Genomic DNA, 20,533 nt, shown 5'->3' with positions numbered 1-20,533 from the left:
GGTTTTGCCATACACTGACATGAATCCACCATGGGTGTATGTGTGTTCCCCATCCTGAACCCCCCTCCCACTTCCCTCCCCATACCATCCCTCTGGGTCATCCCAGTGCACCAGCCCTGAGCACCCTGTCTCATACATTGAACCTGGACTGGCAATTCATTTCACATATGATAATTTACATCTTTCAATGCCATTCTCCCATATCATCCCATCCTCGCCCTCTCCCACAGAGTCCGAAAGACTGTTCAATACATCTGTGTCTCTGGAATCTTAAGTTTTAAATAGGAAAAGGGTGAAGTAAAAATTGATAGCCTCTTTTCCCCACTGTTTCCCATACTAGTTTTTGTGGGGATCTTTTCAGAGTTTCTTTATGGGGTGTATTACCACATTTAATTCTCATGCTAACACTATGAAATAGATATTATGATAATTCCCATTTAACATGTAAGGAAACAGAGACTTAGAGGTTGAAGTAACCAGCTTGTGGTCCTTTAGCTAAAACATGGCAAGGCCAGGGATTGACTTCAGGGGTTTCTGAACGCAGAACATCTATGAGCCGATTAAATACTTTGGAAAATTTCTCTGTGACCCTGGGAATGTCTCTATGTCTTTCTGGGCCTCACATTTCTCATGAAGTGACTGGACTCTGGATGCTGTTGGGGAGCTCTTCTAGCTCTTCAAATGTAGGAGAGCCCATTCAACTCTTCCCATTTTGCTTCTTTTCTCCCTCTTGCTTCTGACCTTGCGCCCATCTCAGAGGGCCAGGACCAGAGGACCAAGAGGGTGGATCAAATGATCAGAAAGCAGGATGGAGGAATAGTTAGCAGGGGAGGAAGAAGGAGCAGGGGGAGGAGGAAGAGAAAGTTTACCAGTGATGGAAAATTCTCTATGAGTTCAGTACTGTTGTGCTGAGTGAATACCCCATAGAGATGTTCACATAGAACACAGTCTAAGACCTTGACACAGACCTGCCCTCGGCCTCAGCAAAGGTCTGCCTTTTATCTTGAAATATGAAAACTGTGAAGAGGGTCTAGGAATGCAGTGAACATGCACAAAGGTTTGGAAAAAGACTTTTCATGGAAGGACCAAATCGAGGCAGGGTGAAGTTCATACGGACTAGCGATTAGGTGAATGGGTTCTGAGGCAGACTGGGGTTAAAGCAGGATTTTGCCCCTGACCAGCTTTCTGATACTGGGCAAGTTCTAAGTCTCCCTAAGCTGCAGCATCCTTATCTTGAAATGGGATGATAACTGTACTCACCTCTTGGGTAGTGGTGGGGATTAAGTGATACACAGCAGTAACAGCTGACAGTCTGAGTGTTTACTACCTACCAGGCATTTTGCTACATGTAGATTGTGTTTTTATCTTCCCTTGTAGTTCAGTTGATAAAGAGTCTGCCTGCAATGCAGGAGCCCCGGGTTCAATCCCTGGGTCAGGAAGATCCCTTGGAGAAGGAAATGGCAACCCACTCCAGTATTCTTGCCTGGAGAATCCCATGGACAGAGGAGCCTGGCAGGCTACAGTCCATGGGGTCACAAGAGTGGACACGACTGAGCGACTAAACCACCACCACCAGGCATTCTGCGTGTACATAAACACATCAGTGCTCACTGGGGCTGAGCCTGCAAACTACTACTAATACAATGAGTGGGGCTCTCATCACCATTTTTACTGTGTCTGGGAAAGATCCTTTGGCTGCATTCTTGTCCTGCTGAGTGGCTCCCGGTGAAGTTACTTAACTTTTCTGAGCCTCGGGTGACTCGTTTATAAAATGAGATAATTAAAGCAGATGATCTGTAAGGCCTTCTCAACTGTAAAATACTGTGCAGTTCTGGAAATAGAATTTATTTAGTGTTGAGAAGGCTGAGGGGGATACTAAAATATGAACTTCACATATATATATAAATGTATATATGATTCTTATAAGTTTGAAGGATGGTGAACAGCTGTTCTCTTTTGGCTGAGGACAGGGCATGAGGCAACACATTTTAATTGTTTGAGATTAGACGTTTGGAAGCCTTTCCTGACTTGTGAGAAAGACTAATGTGTCATTGGAGCAGACTCTAGAGCTGCACACTTTGAACTCATCAAGGCAGACGGTTGGCTATTTTTCTGACACTGAGACGTAACTTCATCACACAGGCCTTCCCTGAAGCCTTGATCTTAAATAGATACCCCACCCCACACTGCCCCCAGCACCATATTCTTCCTTCACATTTCACCCTGTTGTTTTCCTCCATAGCACTCATGACCCTTTGCATATTTAATTTGTACTTAGCGCTTTATGTCTGTCCTTTTAGATTGTAAACCATGTAAAAGCTGGATTGCTCATTATTTGGTTCATCTCCTGTGAACCTGAAGTGATTGGCACATAGCAGGTGCTCAGTAAATATTTGCAGAATGGATAGATGGGTGAATGAGTTTCAGGGTGGTTGGCTTGGCGGTAGTGCTTCTTGATAGAAGTGAACCCTCTGCTTGCCTTTTTTGGTAAGAAAAATGCCAAAGACCTTACCTTTCAAGAATATTATATAATATTACATATATAAGTATATTATATCATATACTGTTTCTCTTTCCCATCATCATCTCCTGGGGTCTGGTCACACGTGCGTGTGAGTTTCTTCAGGTTTGATTGGCTGCCCGAGCGCCCTTCCCTGTGGGCTGGTCGGCCTGCATCTGGTTCTAGTGGAGGAGACAGAAGGGGTAGGTGAAGTTTCATTTGAGGGAAAATAAAGCCCAAGGGCTTCCCTGGTGGCTCAGACGGTAAAGAGTCTGCCTGCAGTTTGGGAGACCTGGGTTCCATCCTTGGGTCGGGAAGATCCTCTGGAGGAGGGCATGACAACCCACTCCAGTATTCTTGCTGGAGAATTCCCATGGACAGAGGATCCTGGCAGGCTACAGTCCATCGGGGTCACAGAGAGTTGGACATGGCTGAGCGACTAAGTACACCCATACAAAGCCCAATGGAACATGGCTTGGTTGTCCTAGTTATTTCCATTTGCTCCCCCAGATCTGCTTTTTGTTGTTCTTTGCACCGCCCTGTGCCCCTGGAAGTTGACCTCAGTGGCTTTATCAGTGAGGTTCCCTTGCCCTCTGGCTTCCGGTTGAGGTTGGCCAATGGGAGGACAGAGCAGGAAGACGAGGGAAGGAGACAGAGGTTGGGCGTGTGTGCCTGGGTTCTCTGGCCCACGGGCTCATAGGGCTCCTACACGAGAGCTTGCCCAGGCTCTCTCCAGGTCTTGCAAACATGCTCTCTCTGTCCCTCCAGGCATAGCAATGCTCATAACTCCCTACCATTAACTCCCCTGGGTGCTTCCCCATTCCTTGTCCCCTCATTCCTGTCTGCTCTTCTGTGAATAGTCCCCACACTGGACTCCATACAGATGGGCCATTCATTCCCCTGACCATTTTCTGGGGCACCTCACCCTTGTGGCCTTGCCCCATCTCTCCTGATAGAGGGTTGGGACCATGCATCTAATTGCAGGGTCTGGGGGTATGAGGTACAGGGTCTAAAGAGAGGGTTGGAGGGATATTTTGTAGTCAGTCTGAATGTGATCACCTGTTCTGAGGTTTCTGTTTTTAATGAAACAACAACAACAATAAAACTGACCAAAAGACCTCCACCCATCCTCTAGGTAGGAGATGGGAGGACTTCTTGAGAAAGGGGGTTCAGTGTCTCTCTCTGGTTTCTCTCATGGGCAGGGCCGGCTCTGGTTGCCACTGCTCAGGTGGCCCCATGACCTCCAGCCCCAGGAAACCAATCAAACTCTGATGTCTTCAGAACACACGGCCCGACGTGTGGGCACTGCAGCTCCTGGCTGCTGATTGGCGGCCTGTTAGGCATCTGCTCTTTCATTCTGTTTCTTCCCTGGGCTTCAGAGGCCTTTACTTCCCCGGTGAGTTGATTAGAACAGCCTCTCTGAGGTTGAAATAGCTTTTCACAGAGCAGACTGGAGCTGGGCAGCCAGCATGGCCGCGAGGAGGTCATGGAGTTGACAGATGAGAGTTGGCATGGAGAGAGAGGATAATAAGACTTGAGGCCAACACTGGTGCACTGCTTGAGAGTTTTCAAAGTGCTTCAATGTGAAGGAACACATTTATGCTCCACAAAATGGCCTGGTGGGGGGGCTGGGCATTGTCACCCTCACTTTGTAGATGTGCAAAGAAGGGCTGGGGGGGTGGTCCTTGAATGTCTCGTCCAAAGTCACAGGGTCGGAGAGTGGCGGAAGCAAGAGAGAGACCCTGCCCGTCTGACCCTGTGTCCATCAGGTGTCCCTCCTACCCAGCCTCCACTGTCTCTGAGGGAGCAGGCAGGGGTGGGCTCTGGCTTGGAGACTGGGAACTGGAGATGGAAAAGCCAGACCCGACTCCAGTGTTTGCGTTCGGCCAGGAGGAGAGCACGCAGGCCGTCTCAAGTCCTTCTCAGATGCTGCGGTTCCTGCTTGCCCTCAAGGGCCCCCCCGGCTCCTGTCCCTCCTGTCCTGAGTGGACTGACGCTGCTTTTCTGTTTTTCAGAAGTGGAGCTGCCCCTGAAGAAGGATGGGTTCACCTCAGAAAGCACCACCCTGGAAGCCTTGCTCCGCGGTGAGGGGGTGGAGAAGAAGGTGGACGCCAGGGAGGAGGAGAACATCCAGGAAATACAGGTATTTCTGTGCTTGTGGGGTAGCTGGTCGGGGAGGCGGTGACCCCGAGCATCACCACCCTGCCTCCAGAACTGCAGTCCCAAGTTGGGGCCTCCTCTCCAGGGCCAGGACTGCGTCCCCACTGCCCCGAGGCTCCATTGCTGGGAAGCTGGCCTCCCCGTTCATCCACTCAAAATGGACTTTGGGAGCCTGTGTGTGCCAGGCACTGTGCTAGGCCCTGGGGACACAGGAGTGAGCAAGACTGACCCAGTCCTCACCCTGGCGGGGTGCCAGCAGCAGAAAGCTTGGTTGTACAGGAGCCAGCCTCCCAGGGAGTTCCCCCCCAACCCCTGCCTCACGCCCCATCCTCCCCCGCTCTAGTTCACTGGCCGCCTTGTCCTTCCCCCGCCCTGCCACTCCTCCTTCAAGGCCAGTTTAGAGGTCACCCGCCCCCTGCCAGGGGGGTTTGGTGGCTTCTGTCCCCATGTGTCCACCACCCTCTGTGCACAGCCCGGCTAAGGCTGTCACCAGGCAGGTCACCATGCAGCATTATAATGGTGCACTCTGTTCTTCTTTATGTTTCTTGAGTCTCCATTGTTGGCATGTTGGAATAATATTAATTAATACAAATATGAAATACCAGTTTTTAATAATTAAGCATAATGAGATTATTAAAATTAAATCATGTTTATGCTTTACATTAAAATTTTATATTTTATGCTGTACACATATATGGCTATAAAATTACATCTTTATTATTAATTTTGCATTCAATTTAATATTTATGTACTAATTTATTAGCATGGTAATTAAATGACTACCAGTTACATGTTTAGTTTGCTTTGTAAGTACCACCAGCGTGGGGATTCTGTCCAGTTGGGGATGGGGCCGTTGTGTTCACCATTGAACCCTTGGGGTCTTGCATGAGTCCAGCAGAGTCAGGTCACAATAAAGGCATTGAATGAGTCCATGTACGTGGCCTCCTCTGCCATTCCTGCCTTCAGATAAATATGTGCTAAGTCGCTTCAGTTGTGTCCGAATCTTTGCAGACCCCATGGTCTATGGCCTGCCAGGCTCCTCTGTCCATGGGATTCTCCAGGCAAGAACACTGGAGTGAATTGCCGTTTCCTTCTCCAGGGGATCTTCCAGCCTCAGGGATCAAATCCGTGTCTTAAGTCTTCGGCAGTGGCAGACAGGTTCTTTACCACTAGCGCCACCTGGGAAGCCCCCAAAGAGAACAGGCTCTGTTCTATCTAGAGCCTGAGCAATTAATCACCAGGCTCCTCTGTCCATGGAATTCTCCAGGCAAGAATACTGGATGGTCGAGTCTCTTCTGTTTGGTCGTCACAGCACGGCTTCTCAGAGTTACAGCCCTAGTAGAGATCTTTATTGATGCAAACCTTTATTTGTCTGACACACCTTGGAGTCGTCTTCGATCCCTTTCTCCCACACCCAGTATCCGTTCATCAGGTATCCTGTCCACGGCTCCCTTAACGCAAATCCAGAGGGTAGCTCTTCTCCCCATACATCCTGCTGCTGCCCTTGTCCACGCTCTCACGTCTCCCATCTGAACTGTTGCTGTTGGTTTCTGAGTAGTCCCCTGCTGATGACTGACAGGGGGCTTTCCCTGTGAGCAGAGCCCTGCACTGGTCCCTGTTCTCCGGAGTAAAAGTCACGTCCTCTCCCCTCCCTCTGACTTGCTGCTTCCTCTTCCAGGCTCACTCGGCTCCAGGCACCCCGATCGTTTGCCACTCACTCTTACACCAGGCACGCTCCACCTCTGGCCGTGCTCTGGCTGCTTCCTCTGCCTGCAAAGTCCTCTCCCCAGACATCTGCTCGGCTCTCACCCTCACCTTCTTCAAGTTCATTCCCCGTCTCTTCTGCTCTGTGAAGCCTCCCCTGACCGCTGAATGTAATACCACATCCTGTGTCCTGCCCACCCACCAGCAGTCCCCGTTCTCTTACTCTGCTTTCCTTTTCTTTTTCCCCGTAGGTTTTATCATCTAACATAACTTATAATTTACTAACTCATTATCCTATTGTTTGTTTTCTGTTTTTGTTTCCGATAGAATGTAAACTCTTCGAGGGCAGAAATCTCTTGTCTATCTTATTTGCACCTCTTTTGTATCGCAAAGCCTAAACAGTGTCTGGCACATAGTAGTTCAATTCAGTTCAGTTCAGTCGCTCAGTCGTGTCTGACTCTTTGCGACCCCATGGACTGCAGTAGACACACAATAAATATTCATTGGGTGGATGCACAAGTGAACAGATTCCTGTGAGTTGCCATCCCCAGTCCATCCTCTCTTCATGTCCTGCTTTGATAGCTGACCTTTCATCCCCAAACACAACTCTGCTTGTACCACACCCTTGTTTAAAAAGCTCGACCTAACACGCTTTTGTTTCCTGCTAAGTAAATGCAAAATGATGAGTGTGATCTTCTCGGGCCTCCTCTCTCGGCTCCTAACCTAGTTTTCAGGCTTATTTCCCACGATTCCTTTACTCCCTCTGTTCTCCAGCCTTCTTCCCTCCATGCCTTTGGTCATGCTGTGCCCTTTATCTGGTGAACCTTTTCTTCCATCCCACGTGTACAAATTCCTCCCATCTATTAGGCTCGGCCCCAATAGCACCTTCCCCGTGAAGCCTTTCTTGATCACACCCACCCCCTAGTTCTCTTTTTACCCCTGGCATTTAGAGCACCTAGTATTTTCTTTTTCTTCTTTTTTTGCTCTTCATGTATTATACCCCATTTTTTTGACTTTTAGGTCTTTGAAGTCACTGTCTGTCCCATCTGTAATGCCGGTTAAGAGTATTTTTGCGCAGTTAGTGTAATTTGACCAAGTCAGTGAGGGTGACAGAACCATTATCCAGAAGTCTTGATGTCCAGTGATAGGCAACCTTTTCCTTTTCGAGCTGGAGATGAGTGTGAGTCCTTCTCGGGCAGCATCAGGCCAGTGTGAGGTTGTCCTTGTTGAATCATCATCATCGCCCTCATCCCTGTTGTAAACTGAAGGTCTACTGTGTGCAGAGCATGGGGCTGCCATCCGCTGTGCTAGAAGCCAAAACCAGGACCAAAAGCCAGATGAGTGTACATGTTTTTATTGACTTTGTTTATTAAAATAAAGTATGCCTGTAGCAAATGGACTGTTTTGTTCATTTTCCTTTCATTCATTCATTCCACCAAAATTTATTGAGGGCCTCCTTTGAGCAGGCCTTGTGCTGGGTTCTGGGGAAACGATGAAACCAAGGAGAGACCTGTCCCCACCTCTCATGCTTATATTCTAGTGTGGCGTATAGATGGAAAGCAAGTAAACAGGTCAAATAGCTGCCTTTCAGGATAAGTGCCATGAAAAGAACAGAGTGCAGAGGCTCAGTCTAAGAGGAGGGACAGATTCTAGGTGGTGTCCTAAGGGAGACAAGGGCTATCCCCCAGTACTGTGAGAGGAGAAGCTGTCAGCAGAGCGAGGGACCTGGGGAAGGGCTTTCCGGGTGGAGGAATGGTGCTCTTGAAGTTCTCATGATAGATCTGAGCTCATTGCATTGAAAGAACAGAGGCTGGTGTGCCTGGAGCAGGGTTCCAGGGAGGGAAGGGCCCAGGATGGGGCTGGAGAGGTGGGCAAGGCCAGACCTAGAGGAGACTCATGATTTCATGGGACATGAAAAAGCAAGCCATTCAAGTGGTTTTCACCAGGGCAGTGAATTTGTGTTTCCTGAAGACCTGTCTGGCTGCTGTGTGGAAAGAAGACTGGATGCAGGCCTGCAGTGGAAGAAGGGAAATCAGCTAGGAGAATTTTGCACTGTTCCAACTAGTGATACTAGAGTCTTTAAAGAAGAATTCCTCTGAAATGCAAAACAACAACAACAAAAAATTCCTCCTTTTTAAAAAAAGCCAAAAAGCACAATCACAATCATTATCATCACCGTTAAGACTGTTTAAGAGTCTCAGGGAGAAAAGTTATTTGAAAACGTGTTTGTTTTCCAGGTAATACCCTTGGCCAGGGAATGCAGGCATGTCACGGGGGGTGAGCTGCATCTCTAACTGGACACAACTGCCCTGCTCTCCGGGTACAGGATGCCCCCTCTGCTTCCTGAGCTCTGAATACGAGTTCTGTTTGTGAGGAGCTCCTGGCTCCTCCTGTGCTGTGTAGGGAGGCATCTGGTGTCAGGGCCACGTCGCAGGAAACACAGAAACACGGGAAACGCCGCTGTCACATGTGAGGCCCGAAGCTCAGACCAGAGGTTCTAGAGATGCAGGGAGGCCGATGGGAAGAGGGAGGGAGAAGTCAGTTTCCTCCCAGATGTTGAGACTGTGCAGTGTGTCTGGGGACAAGTGCAATGGCCTTCCCCAGCTTTTGCCTTCTAACCCAGAGTCTATATGGTGGGTAATAGACTCCTTCATAATGAAACAAATTCGAATGGAGCCAGATTTGCACTGAGATGCCAGAGGCAATGACCTTTAAAGTCAAGACACTAGGAACTTACCATGATTAAATGACTTCAACACCCAGAAAGTTTGCAAGGTGGCTCTACAAAGAGCAACAGCACACCTTGCATTTATGCCACATCTTTTCACCGAAGCCTGCGGAGCACCTGGCTTGTCACTGTCCCGCCCGTGTTCCCCCTGATGGTTCAGGAAGCCAAGGTGCAGAGAGGCTGGGCTGCTTGCGCTGGGCCGTGACCAGCGTTCCCTAGCTGCGGGCCAGAGGTCGTGTCCAGCTGCTGCTGCTGCTTCTCTGTTAGGTGTCTATGGTTGGCCCAGAGAGCCTCAGTGCTTGGCTATGGCTTCCCATATAAACCTGGTAGAGAAGCCAGAGAAGGATTTATGATACCTGTTTTGAGTTCTTTGAGAGAGTTTGGTTAATTAGCAATATCCTGACCACAGTGATGGGAATGGAACTCTCTGACAAGAAGGCAGTGGGAGAAGGTCATTGGAAACTCACCCTGGGCTTCCTGCTTTGCGGGCAAGCCAAGGGCATGGCCCAGGAGGCCCCTTGAACAGTGACGGTGATACTAGAAATCAGTACCATGCATGCTGCCTTCTAAGCCTTTTCATAGCTTGTGCGATTGTCACACCATCACCATAGGACGGGTGGATGCCAATGTCCTGTATGACTTGGTGCCCGCCCACCTTTCTAGCATCATCTTATGCCAGTCTCTCCCCGAGCCACTGAGCGCTGGTCACACTGGCCTCCTCGTGCTCCCTGGACAAGCTATGTTCACCTCCTTGCTTTTGGGTGTCTGCTCGTGCTGTTCCCTGGAATTCTTTCCCTCCTCTTCTCCCCTCGGTCCCTGGTCCCAAGGTTAGCCCCTGTTCATCCTTTACGTCTCAACACCCCTTGTTCACTTCCTCAGGTGAGCCCTGCCTGACCTCAGATAAGGTAAAGTTTCTTTCTAACAGCCTCTCACAGCACCTTGAATTTGTCTGTCTCTGTTTCCATAGCAGTTGTAATTATATGGTTATGTATGCTGTTTGAATCTGTTTTCCTTGCATTAGGCTGGAGAGTCCACTGGGGCCAGGTCTATAGCCACACTGTGGCTGATCTAGGACAGCACCTACCAAGTAGTCAGCCCTAGATAAATGTTTGTTGATTGTCTGAATGAATGAGTTCCTATTTTGTAACTGGGGAACCTGAGGCATGAAGCAACGATGACTCTCCCAGGGTCACACAATCAGCTTACAAAGAAGCTCCTAGGACCCCTGACATGGAATCTGTGGGCTCCCCTTCCCCTTATCCCACTTCTACCCTGGGGGAGGGGGGGCTGGTCCTCTGCCTTAGTCTCTTATCCCTCCCTTAAACCTGGAGATACAGGTTTCCATTTTCTTGCCTCCCACCAAGTGAGCGAGGTGCTCAGGTCCTCTAAGAAGTATCATAATATGCCTTGGAATTCTCAGACACAAGAGCTAGGAGAGAAATGGAAACACTGAGCTGATGAACCTGACCTTGCTTTGGTTGTGGATTCTGTTGTATGATCTTGAGCAGTCGAAACTGTTTTCAGCCTCAGTTTGTTTACCTGTAATATGGAAGCTGGCTTCTCTGCCACAGTATGACTTGCAGGGCCATTGGAGAGAGAGAATTAAATTGAAGCTCTACTACAAGTGCTGTAAGGACAATCCATTTCTCTTAAAAGAACATAACAATGGGAGATGAGGAATAACACATTCATGTCAAATTCTGGTCAGATGGATAGGAAGTGACTTGTTTTCATCAAACTAGGCAGAATTCCAGAATGCCAGGGAAAGGAGAGACGTATTTTCAGGTCTTTGAGGTGGCCCTTGAGGAACAAAGGGAAAATTACAATAAAGTAAGCTTTGGAAAAGACCCTGATGCTGGGAAAGATTCAAGGCAGGAGGAGAAGGGGAAGACAGAGGATAAAATGGTTGGATGGCATCACCAACTCGATGGACATGAATTTGAGCAAGCTCCAGGACTTGGTGATGGACAGGGAAGCCTGGAGTGCTGCAGTCCATGGGGTCTTAAAGAGTTGGACACGACTGAGTGACTGAACTGAACTGAAGTTTTGACCAGACATCTTGGGCCTACATAGAAGAGTACCCTTACTAGAGTATTCTCTTTTTAGAAAACACTTTGTGGGCAAAAAGTGTTGAAAAGGTCAGTGTTCTGGGAGGACTTGGCTGGAAGGGTCTTGGGAGAGAGGGTCGTAATAGCCAGGAGCCCCAACTCCTGGCCGGCATTTTGGAGGCTGAGCCATGGCAGCATCTTCACTGTGTTAAAAAATAACAACAACAAAACACAACATTACCCTCTGAGGATTTTCTCCTTTGTGCTTTATTTCTCAATGCTTCTATTTTCTTCTCATTTCAGAGGGTTTTAGAAAATGATGAAAATGTAGAAGAAGGAAATGAAGAAGAGGATTTAGAAGAGGATATTCCCAAGCGGAAGAATCGGACCAGAGGACGGGTAAGCTGGGGATGCCAGGAGGGAGGGAAGAGATCAGGGAGGTGGGGGACCTGCCAGACAACTGGACCCCAGATTCAGAATCCTGCTGCAGCTGGATAGAGAGTGTATCCATGGTCTTCCTCGCAGAACACCCAGAGAGGAAACGGCCAGAAGAGCTCTGATCCCAGGTGGTAACCTGCCAGAGTTTAGAGCTGGCTAGAGGGAGAAAAGTGGCAGAGAGCACAGCAAGGGGATGGGGAGGGTGAGGGTGAGGTCTGGGCGAGGGTAGAGGATGAGGAGAATGTGACTGCCAGCCCCATTCCTCAGTCATAGAAGAAGGCTGAAAGTGTCCTGTCCCTAGGGCTGCCCCAGCCTCACAGGTACTGCTTTGGCATACCTTTCACCAGGCAGAGAGCAGAAGCATACTGGGAAAGCATGCCAGGGCCATAGCTGATGGTTCCCAGGCAGGTGTGGCAAGAGTTTTGGAGGTGTGTGGGCCTGGAATGCGGCAAGAAAAGGCCAGGAGCCTGGGGAATGGCAGATGGGAAATCCATGGTGGAAGGAATAAAAATATGAGGGTGACCCTTGAGGGGAGGGAGCCAAACCTGAGTGGCGCTATCAGGCATTAGGGGTGGTCCTCCAGAGTCCTCATGCTCAAGGCCAAAGGGGTTGTCTGTGGTCACCTTCAGGGGTCTGCAGGAGTATCTGAAAATAACCTGGTGGAGCGGGCATGGCGGGGATGAGCTGCTGCTTTCCGTCTGGAGAATTAGCGCTGTGAGGCTGGTCTGGCTCCTTCAGGCTCTGGATGGATGCTTACCCCTTCCCCGGATGAAAGGCTAGTCCTGGATGCCCTCTGGGCTTGGGTCAAGTGGTGATCATGGCAAGGCTTTCTATTCCCGTGGCTCTTGAGTCTGAGCACACATCATAATCACCACGAGAGCCTATCGAAATGCAAATTTGCAGGATCCACTCCAGGAAGTTGTGATTTAGGAGGTCCGGGGTCAGGCCTGGAAGGCTGTATTGTAAGCAGGTTCCTCGGTGACTGGTGCAGGGGGCCCAGCAGTGCCCACTCTGAGCTACAGTGCTTTGACCTGGATAGGAGCTGGAATTTCTCAGTCTGGACGGAGCCGCCCGCTGATGCCACACACCATATAGAGTCACAACTCAGCTTCCTCCATGATCAATGCTTTGACATTCTTGTTTAATCTTTTCTTTACTCCCACTTTCAGTTGGTTTATATGTTTGTTTTTTTGTGTAGTTTTTTTTGTATGTGGAATATTTCAATGCAAGTCCTAGACATTTTTTTTTCATTTAACCTGTGCCATATCTTAATGTATATCTCTAACAGGCATCATTATCATACCTAATAAAAATAACTATTCTAATATCCTCCACCTTCCCTGCTGGCTCAGTCAGTAAAGAATTTTCCTGCAATGCAAGAGACCTGAGTTTGACCCCTGGGTCAGGAAAATCCCCTGGAGAAAGGAATGGCTACCCACTCCAGTATTCTTGCCTGGAGAATTCCATGGACAGAGGAGCCTGGTGGGCTACAGACCATGGGGTCACAAGAGTCGGACACGACTTAGTGACTAAACCACCACCATTCTGGTATCCAGTCCTTGGTCATTTTCCCCCTGATTTTCTCAAAAATGGCTTTGGCAGTTTGAAACTTGTCTTTTGCATTCTATAACATACTTCTTCCTTGCTACTATTCCCTGTCACATATATACTTTTTTTCCCCTCCATGCCTTTTATTTGTTGAAGAACTTGGGTGGTTGGTCTTGTGGAATTTTTCATATTCTAGAGTTGGCAGACTGGTGGTGTCTAATGTGTCCCTGGATCCTCTTTATTTCCTGAAATCTAGTGTTTTGATGAGAGACAATTAGATTGTGGATATTCATGTGTGTGTATGTATGTAAATACCTTTTTGGTGGGGCTCAACTCTTTCCTAGGTGTGATGTGTGTTTCTTATTGCTTCACATCTGGAGGCGTATGCTGTCCACTGGTTCTGACTTCAGTGGTAGTAAAACTGATCAGTGAATTTGGGTGTTGTCAGCCAGAACTCTCCTTAGAAAAGTGCCCCATCATGTTTTTACCTAGTCTTCTTAGTGGCCACGGATGAATTTGCCTGGACCCATGCCTTCATTAGGGGTTACAAAGTAATGAATGATCTAGTTCTATTGTTAAAGAAGACTTTAGAATGTGGGCTTTCTGGGCCTTTTGTGAACGCCAGTTGCTATATGCCTGCAGGTCAGTTTCCATCCCTTCTCTTAGCCCAAACCAAACTTACTCTAGTAGATGGTAGACAATGGTTGTTTTAATATTTCTACTCCCTGAAATCTAGGCATTGAACTTGCAGTCAGCAAATATGAATTAGGTGTCTTCTCTGTAAGAATACCATCAGAAGTAGCAGCAACAGTCGTCTGTACTGACTGTATACTTCCTATACATCAGGCAATGATGAGGCTCTTCACAATAAGAGCTACGTTACTGAAAGTGATGGTAGGTCCTTTATGCTGCATTTTGTATTTCTTCACTGTCCACTGGCCACCTGTGGCTACAAAACACTTGACATGTTGCTCATGCAAATTGAAATATGCTGTAGATGTAAAATATTCACCAGATTTCAAAGGTGGTGGTTTAGTCGCTCAATTGTGTCCAATTTGTGTGACCCCATGGACTGTAGCCTGCCAGGCTCCTCTGTCCATGGGACTTCCCAGGCAAGAATACTGGAGTGGGTTGCCATTCCCTTCTCCAAGGGATCTGCCCAACCTGGGATCCAACCCGAGTCTCCTGCACTGCAGGTAGATACTTCATCGATTGAGCTACCAGGGAAGTCATAGATTTCGAAGACATAGTATAAAAAGAACGGTGACCATTTCATTAATGATTTTATATTGATTACACAGTGAAATAAAGATATTTTGGATACATTTGGTTAAATAAAATATATTACTAAAATTAATTTCATCTTTTTCTCTTTTCACTCTTTTCAAAAATGTGGCCATTGGAAAATTTAAAACGGCATGTGAACCCCATTGTATTTCTCTTGGTCAGCACTGCTTCTTTCTTTCCTATGAGTTGATATTATTACTTCTGGAGAGGTTAAGAATTTGTTCAAGGTTGTCCAACCCAGTAAGGAAGAAGTGAGGATTTGAACACAGGTCTGTACTTTCCCACTGGGTCACACATGGCTCAGTGCCCAGCATGTGGCCGTTGGCCAGTTTGTTGAATGAATGGTTTAATGATAGGAAAAGAACAAAAAGTCTTATTTGAGCTTTCTGGGAGCTGAGAAAAGGCCTGAACACAGCAAGGGAGCTAGATGGGGCCTAGGCTAGTTCTGGGCCCATCCATGCTGGCTGAGGGGCAGTCAAATGGCTCTACATTGTGCGGTAACATGGTGGACATGTCACCCATGGTGGGAACCATGGAAGGACCTAAAAGTTACAGGTGTGCCTGCCTGTGCTGGAATAAAGAGTGGAGACTGCTTCATGCACAACCTCAAAGAAGCTACCCTTTAACATGTATTCAAGCCGCTGCTGGCGCCTGGCGGACAGTCACTCCCGTTTCTGTTGTCAGGACTGAGATGCAGTCTATGGCTGTCTCAGTGTGTGGTCCCTGGGCTTCAGCATCAATGTCACCTGGGAGCTCATTAGAAATGCAGATACCAGACTCCACCCCAGTTGGGCTGCATTGGAGTCTGCACTCTAACGAGACCACCAGATGCTCTGTGTGTTCATAGAAATCAGGGCTAAGGTAGTGATGGCTAGAACAGTCTCTACCTTGTCTGAACCCTGAGTTCAAATCCCAGTTCTACCACTTACTAGAGTTTTGGTCAATTATGTAACCCCTGTGACCTTGACCAAATAACGTAAGTACTGTGGGCCTCAGTTTCTTCGTCATTAAAATTGAGTTAGTAATTCACAACCGATTTTGAGTGCTTAATAAAGGTGAAATATTATTAGGAGAGTGTAAGCAAAGGGAATAGCTCTCTGACTTTGGCAGTGGAGATTCCTTGAGAGGTGAGAGAAATTTAGGCCCAACAATTAATAATTGGCCCTAGTCTTTGGTAGCTTTAATGCAACAATAAGCCCTACTGTAAGTCTATGGTAACTTTAGCCGAACAATCAAAGCTCTTTAAAATTCATGAAATTCCTGTGAGTCATCCACGTGAGTGTTATCAATCAGTTGATCAATCAGTAAGTGTTTATGATGCAGTATGGTGTAGTCCAGTGCTTCTCAAACTTTAATGTGCATATAAAGCACCTGGTAATATTGTTCAAGCGTAAATTCTGATGCAGTAGGTCTGGTGGGTGGCGACTGAGATTTTGCTCGATTAGCAGTATCCCAGACGATGTCAGTGCTGCTGGTCTGAGCACTCCACTTTAAATACCAAGAGTGTAGAACAGTAGTTCTCAATATTTATTTGGTCTCAGGGATTCTTTACTCAAAAATCACTGAGAGCCCCCAAAGCTGTTGTTCTGATGGCTTATAACCAGTGATACTTCCCATATTAGAAACAGAAAAATGTTAAACTTAAGAGTATACCAGCACATAGACTGATGACATCATTGTGTTGTGTAGCCCCTGGAAAACTCCACTGTGCACCTGTGGGAGGATGAGAGTGAAAACTTTCAAATAACACTTTAGGACTATTACAAAAATAGTTTTGACATCAGAGACTCCCTGAAGGGGTCTCAGCGACTCCCAAGGATCTCTGGACCACTATTTGAGAACAACTGATACAGAGCAACTAATTTTCTGCTTGGGACTGAGTCTGTACTAGTTGAGAATCTTTTAGTTGTAGAAAACTCAATGGGTTAAGCAAAAATGGAAAGTATTTGAAAAGCTGCTGAGCTATTGCACCAGATTTGAGCAATTTTTGAAGGTTCAGATAGGACCAGAAAGTGGCAGGGATTTAGGACGGGGAAAAAGTAAGGAACCCAGGCGGTTTCTGGTCTTTACTCCTTCCTCCTTTATCCTTCTCTCACAAGACTGCCTCTTCTGCTTCTCTGTGCATGTGGCCCCATAGTTCCTGAATTTATGGGTCCCTAGTTGAAGTGATCTGTACTAACTAGAGTCACTATTTTCCAATTTGAAGTCTGTTGGAGGTAGAATCTGATTGGCCCAGCTTGGGTCATATGTCTACTTCTGAGTCAGCCAATCAACAGTGGCCAGTGGGGCAGGGCCATGTGATACAATCATGGCTGCCATGGCCCACCAGTGTGTGAATGGGAGGTGGAGTGGAGAGGAGTGGAGTGAGATGGGCAGTTCTCAGAGGGGGAGAGTGGTTTCTTTGGACATCAGTCTCAAAGTCTTCTGTAACAGATTCTGGAAATCTGGGCCTCTGTCTTCCCCTGGCTCTGTGACTATGGGCAAGTCATGAGCCTTTTCTGAACCTGTTTCTTCAAGTACCAAATGGGAATGATACTAGATGGTTAAACTCAGATGGTATTGTAGGAATTAACTGTGATAATATATAAGAAAGAACTTTGGTTGCTGTGTGCCCTGCATAGTACTAAGTGTCAGGGGTTATAATAAAATATGGAGTGTCATCTTTGCTCTCCGGGACCTTGGAATTAAATTGAGGAGAAAATGCTAATAGTCATGATACAATTAGAAAGCAGCAGGCTTCTGACTGTGCACTTACCAAATGCAATAAGAGTTCAGAGGAAAGAGAAATCAACTGGGCAAGGACGGGAAATAATTTATTGAGTACTTCCTGTAGACCTAGCATTGTCCCCTGTGGTTTCACACCCCCTTAGCTCTACAACAAATCTGCAATAAAGATGTTGCTCTGCCCATTTTACAACTGAGAAAACTGACACTTAGACAAGTAACTTGTCCAAAAACCCATGCTAGCGTTTAAAGATATGTCCGTCTGATTTTAAAACTGATGCTTTACTCCTTAGTGTGACAAAAGGAAGATTCTTGGAGGAGTGGCATGTTAACAAGGCTAAAGCATGGACCAGATGTGGCTTGGCAGAGCAGAGGCTGATCCATGACAGAGATCAATCAAAACAAAGACTTGGATTTAGCATGAGCATGAGGTGATTGTGGTAGAGTTGGTATTAGGATATCATTGGCTAAATCAGTAGGCTTCGGGTGGCCGTGACTGAGTATGTGATTGAATGGATGACCATGGGCTCCTGTCCTCCACTCCTTTTGTCTCATGAGTCTGAGTATCATGCAGGATGCATTGGGTAGGGCAATGCAGAGGTAGAACCCTAGCTGGTGAGTTCTTTGAGCAGCTCAAGGGTTAACTGATGCCCCTGACTTAAGATATGGAGTAAAAGGGAAATGCAAAGCCTAACATGTCCTTTGAAGGAAGACACAATACCAGTTGGATACAGAGAATGAAGGAGAAGAACCAAAGACAATTAGCTTACTTACTGACTGGTGGATTGATTCATTTATTCAGCAAATATTTATGAAGTGCTGTTTAGGTGGCTGGCCCTGTGCCAAGTTCCAAGTATAATGGTGGCCCAAATAGATGCATTTTCCACCCTTACATGGGGGAAACAGAAAACCAGCAAGTACACCAACAAATATATAGTATAACATTATGTGTACGTACTTAGTTGCTCAGTCATGTCCGACTCTTTGTGACCCCCTGAACTGTAACCTGCCAGGCTCCTCTGTCCATGGGATTCTCCAGGCAAGAATACCAGTGAAAGGTAAAGTGAAAGTCACCCAGTCATGTCCAACTCTTTGTGACCCCATGGACTATAGAGTCCATGGAATTCTCCAGCCAGAATACTGGAGTGGGTAGCTGTTCCCTTCTCCAGGGGATCTTCCCAACTCAGGGAATGAACCCAGGTCTCCCACACTGCAGGTGGATTCATTACCAGCTGAGCCACCAGGGAAGCCCAAGAATACTGGGGTGGGTAGCCTGTCCCTTCTCCAGCAAATTTTCCTGATGCAGGAATCGAACCGGAGTCTCCTGCGTTGCAGGTGGATTCTTTACCAACTGAGCTACTAGGGAAGCCCTTAAGAATACTGGTAGTTACTCCCTTCTCCAGGGGATCTTCCCAACCCAGGGATCAAACCTGGATCTCCTGCAGTGCAGATGGATTCTTTACCATCTGAGCGTCCAGGGAAGCCCAGTATGAAGCAAGATAATGCTAAGTGCTGTGACATGAAGTGGGACGGAAGGCATGAGTGAACATACATTGGTCAGGAGGGCTTCTCTGAGGAGGTGACATGTGAGCAAGACAAGTAGGATTTCAAGTTTCCAGGCTTGATATGTTGCAGGAGATTGGAAGAGTGCTTCCCTGATAGCTCAGTTGGTAGAGAATCTGCCTGCAATGCAGGAGACCCTGGTTCAATTCCTGGGTTGGGAAGATCTGCTGGAGAAGGGATAGACTACCCAAACCAGTATTCTTGGGCTTCCCTTGTGGCTCAGCTGGTAAAGAATCCGCCTGCAATGTGGGAGAGCTGGGTTTGATCGCTGGGTTGGGAAGATCCCCTGGAGAAGGGAAAGGCTACCCACTCCAGTATTCTGGCCTGGAGAATTCCATGGACTCTATAGTCCATGGGGTGGCAAAGAGTCAGACACAACTGAGCAACTTTCACATACATACATACCAGCCACTGGAGGCATCCCTGGCCTGTGTCCTTGATGCCCTGGAGCCACAATCCCTATTTGCAGTTGAGGAAACTGAGGTGCAGGGAGAGAGTGGGAGTGTTATCAAGCCCTGGCTCTCGACAGGGCCCCCCTCCCTCTCGGGCTGCTCCCAGTCCCGGCTCTCCTCCTCTCCTCCCTGGCGGGCGGGAAGTATTTTTAGTCTCCCGAGCCCCTCCCTGGGTCTGCCTTTGCCTTGTCATTCTGCTTGACTTGCTTTCACCTGCTCCGAGGCGGCTGTGACAGGGCTGCGGGCTGCGCACGTCAAGCTGTCCCCGGCTTCTCCGAGGGGACGTCGTGGGGGGGGCGCGGGCAGCTGAGGGTGACCACCCTCAACGTGGGCAGGAGGGAAGCCTGTCAGTGCCTCGGGGTGGAGGGGGTGGCTGCCAGGGCCGCACAGCTCCCTCTTGGGGTCAACTCTGCGTAATGAGGGCGAGGGGAGGGGGCTGCTGGCTTGTGGGGTGGGCAGGGATGGTGGGGGCTCGGGGAGGCCAGGCGGGAAAGTACCCTGGAGGGGAGGAGAGGAGGGAGGGAGGATTCTGTAATTTGTTTTGGAGAGAGACAAGCGAGGAGGTGGTGGCTGCCGTAGCTTGGCAGGTGGTTGTTGATTGTGAACTGTGTGTGTTTGGGGGCAGGGTGTACATCATGCGACTGGGGTACAGGCCTTTCCGCTATGATGTCCCCAGGGAAAGTGTGTGTGTGTGCGTGTGTGTGTGTGTGTGAGAGCACCTCAGGCCCTTTGACTCTGAAGCCCCCCCCCACCCCGGGACCACTTTTCCAGGCCAGGTCCCGGTTGCCCTGCATACCAGGTGCTGCCGTGTTTTATTCCTCATCCACTGTACCTTCCTGCCTCTGTCCCCAAAGACCCCAGCGGGCCCTTAACCTGCTTGAGAGTTTAGTGCTACTCATTACCAGAGAATGACCCGGAGGAGGCGAGGGTGCTACCCACGTGGCCGCTGTAGGACTCACAAAGGTCTAAAAATAAACCCTGCCATGTTCTCGTAGCCACTGTCCCAGGGCTGCCGAGCTGCCAGCTCCCTCTCTGGCTGCTCTTGTCAATCCTTGGAGGTGGAGCCCACCCCTCCACTCCCTCACCCCAACCCTCCACCCCCCCCGCCCCGATGATGCTGGCCCTTTCTGGGAGATGCACACACAGCGGGGGTGTCAAGAGTCCAGCCCCAGGAGACTTTGAGGTGTCAAGGTCTTGGCCACTGGCTGGAGACCAGAGGCAGACCACACAGGGAGGCCTCAGCAGGCGCCCACCCCGTGGAGTAGGCTGAGCAAGTGGGGAGGGGAGCGCCCCACGGGCCTGGGCTCCTGCCCCAATTCTGGACCTGGCTCGCTTTCGAGACACTTTAGCTGGAGGGGGATGTGAACACAGGAGTCTGGGG

General features: G+C 48.5%; 1 protein-coding gene across 8 annotated transcripts in view; it reads left to right on the top strand.

The window, feature by feature from the left end:
- The window catches only part of DPF3 (double PHD fingers 3), a 303,529-nt gene that overhangs the window by 152,195 nt on the left and 130,801 nt on the right, over nt 1-20,533 (top strand). For 7 of the 8 annotated variants that reach the window (XR_006270117.1, XR_006270118.1, XM_043472462.1 and 4 more), the window contains exons 4-5: nt 4,516-4,643; nt 11,444-11,539. Coding sequence is in view for 6 of the 8 variants with exons in the window: in XM_043472462.1 (XP_043328397.1) it covers nt 4,516-4,643; nt 11,444-11,539 (224 nt within the window). In the remaining 2 variants the exon portion in view is untranslated. Of the gene's footprint in view, nt 1-4,515; nt 4,644-4,745; nt 5,096-11,443; nt 11,540-20,533 lie in introns of those variants that run through there. The other variant, XM_043472467.1, reaches the window with a different exon arrangement.

The sequence above is a fragment of the Cervus canadensis genome, chromosome 6 (assembly GCF_019320065.1).
Source record: "Cervus canadensis isolate Bull #8, Minnesota chromosome 6, ASM1932006v1, whole genome shotgun sequence".
NCBI classification, from domain to species: domain Eukaryota; kingdom Metazoa; phylum Chordata; class Mammalia; order Artiodactyla; family Cervidae; genus Cervus; species Cervus canadensis.
This window is presented reverse-complemented; position numbering and strand designations above follow the sequence as displayed.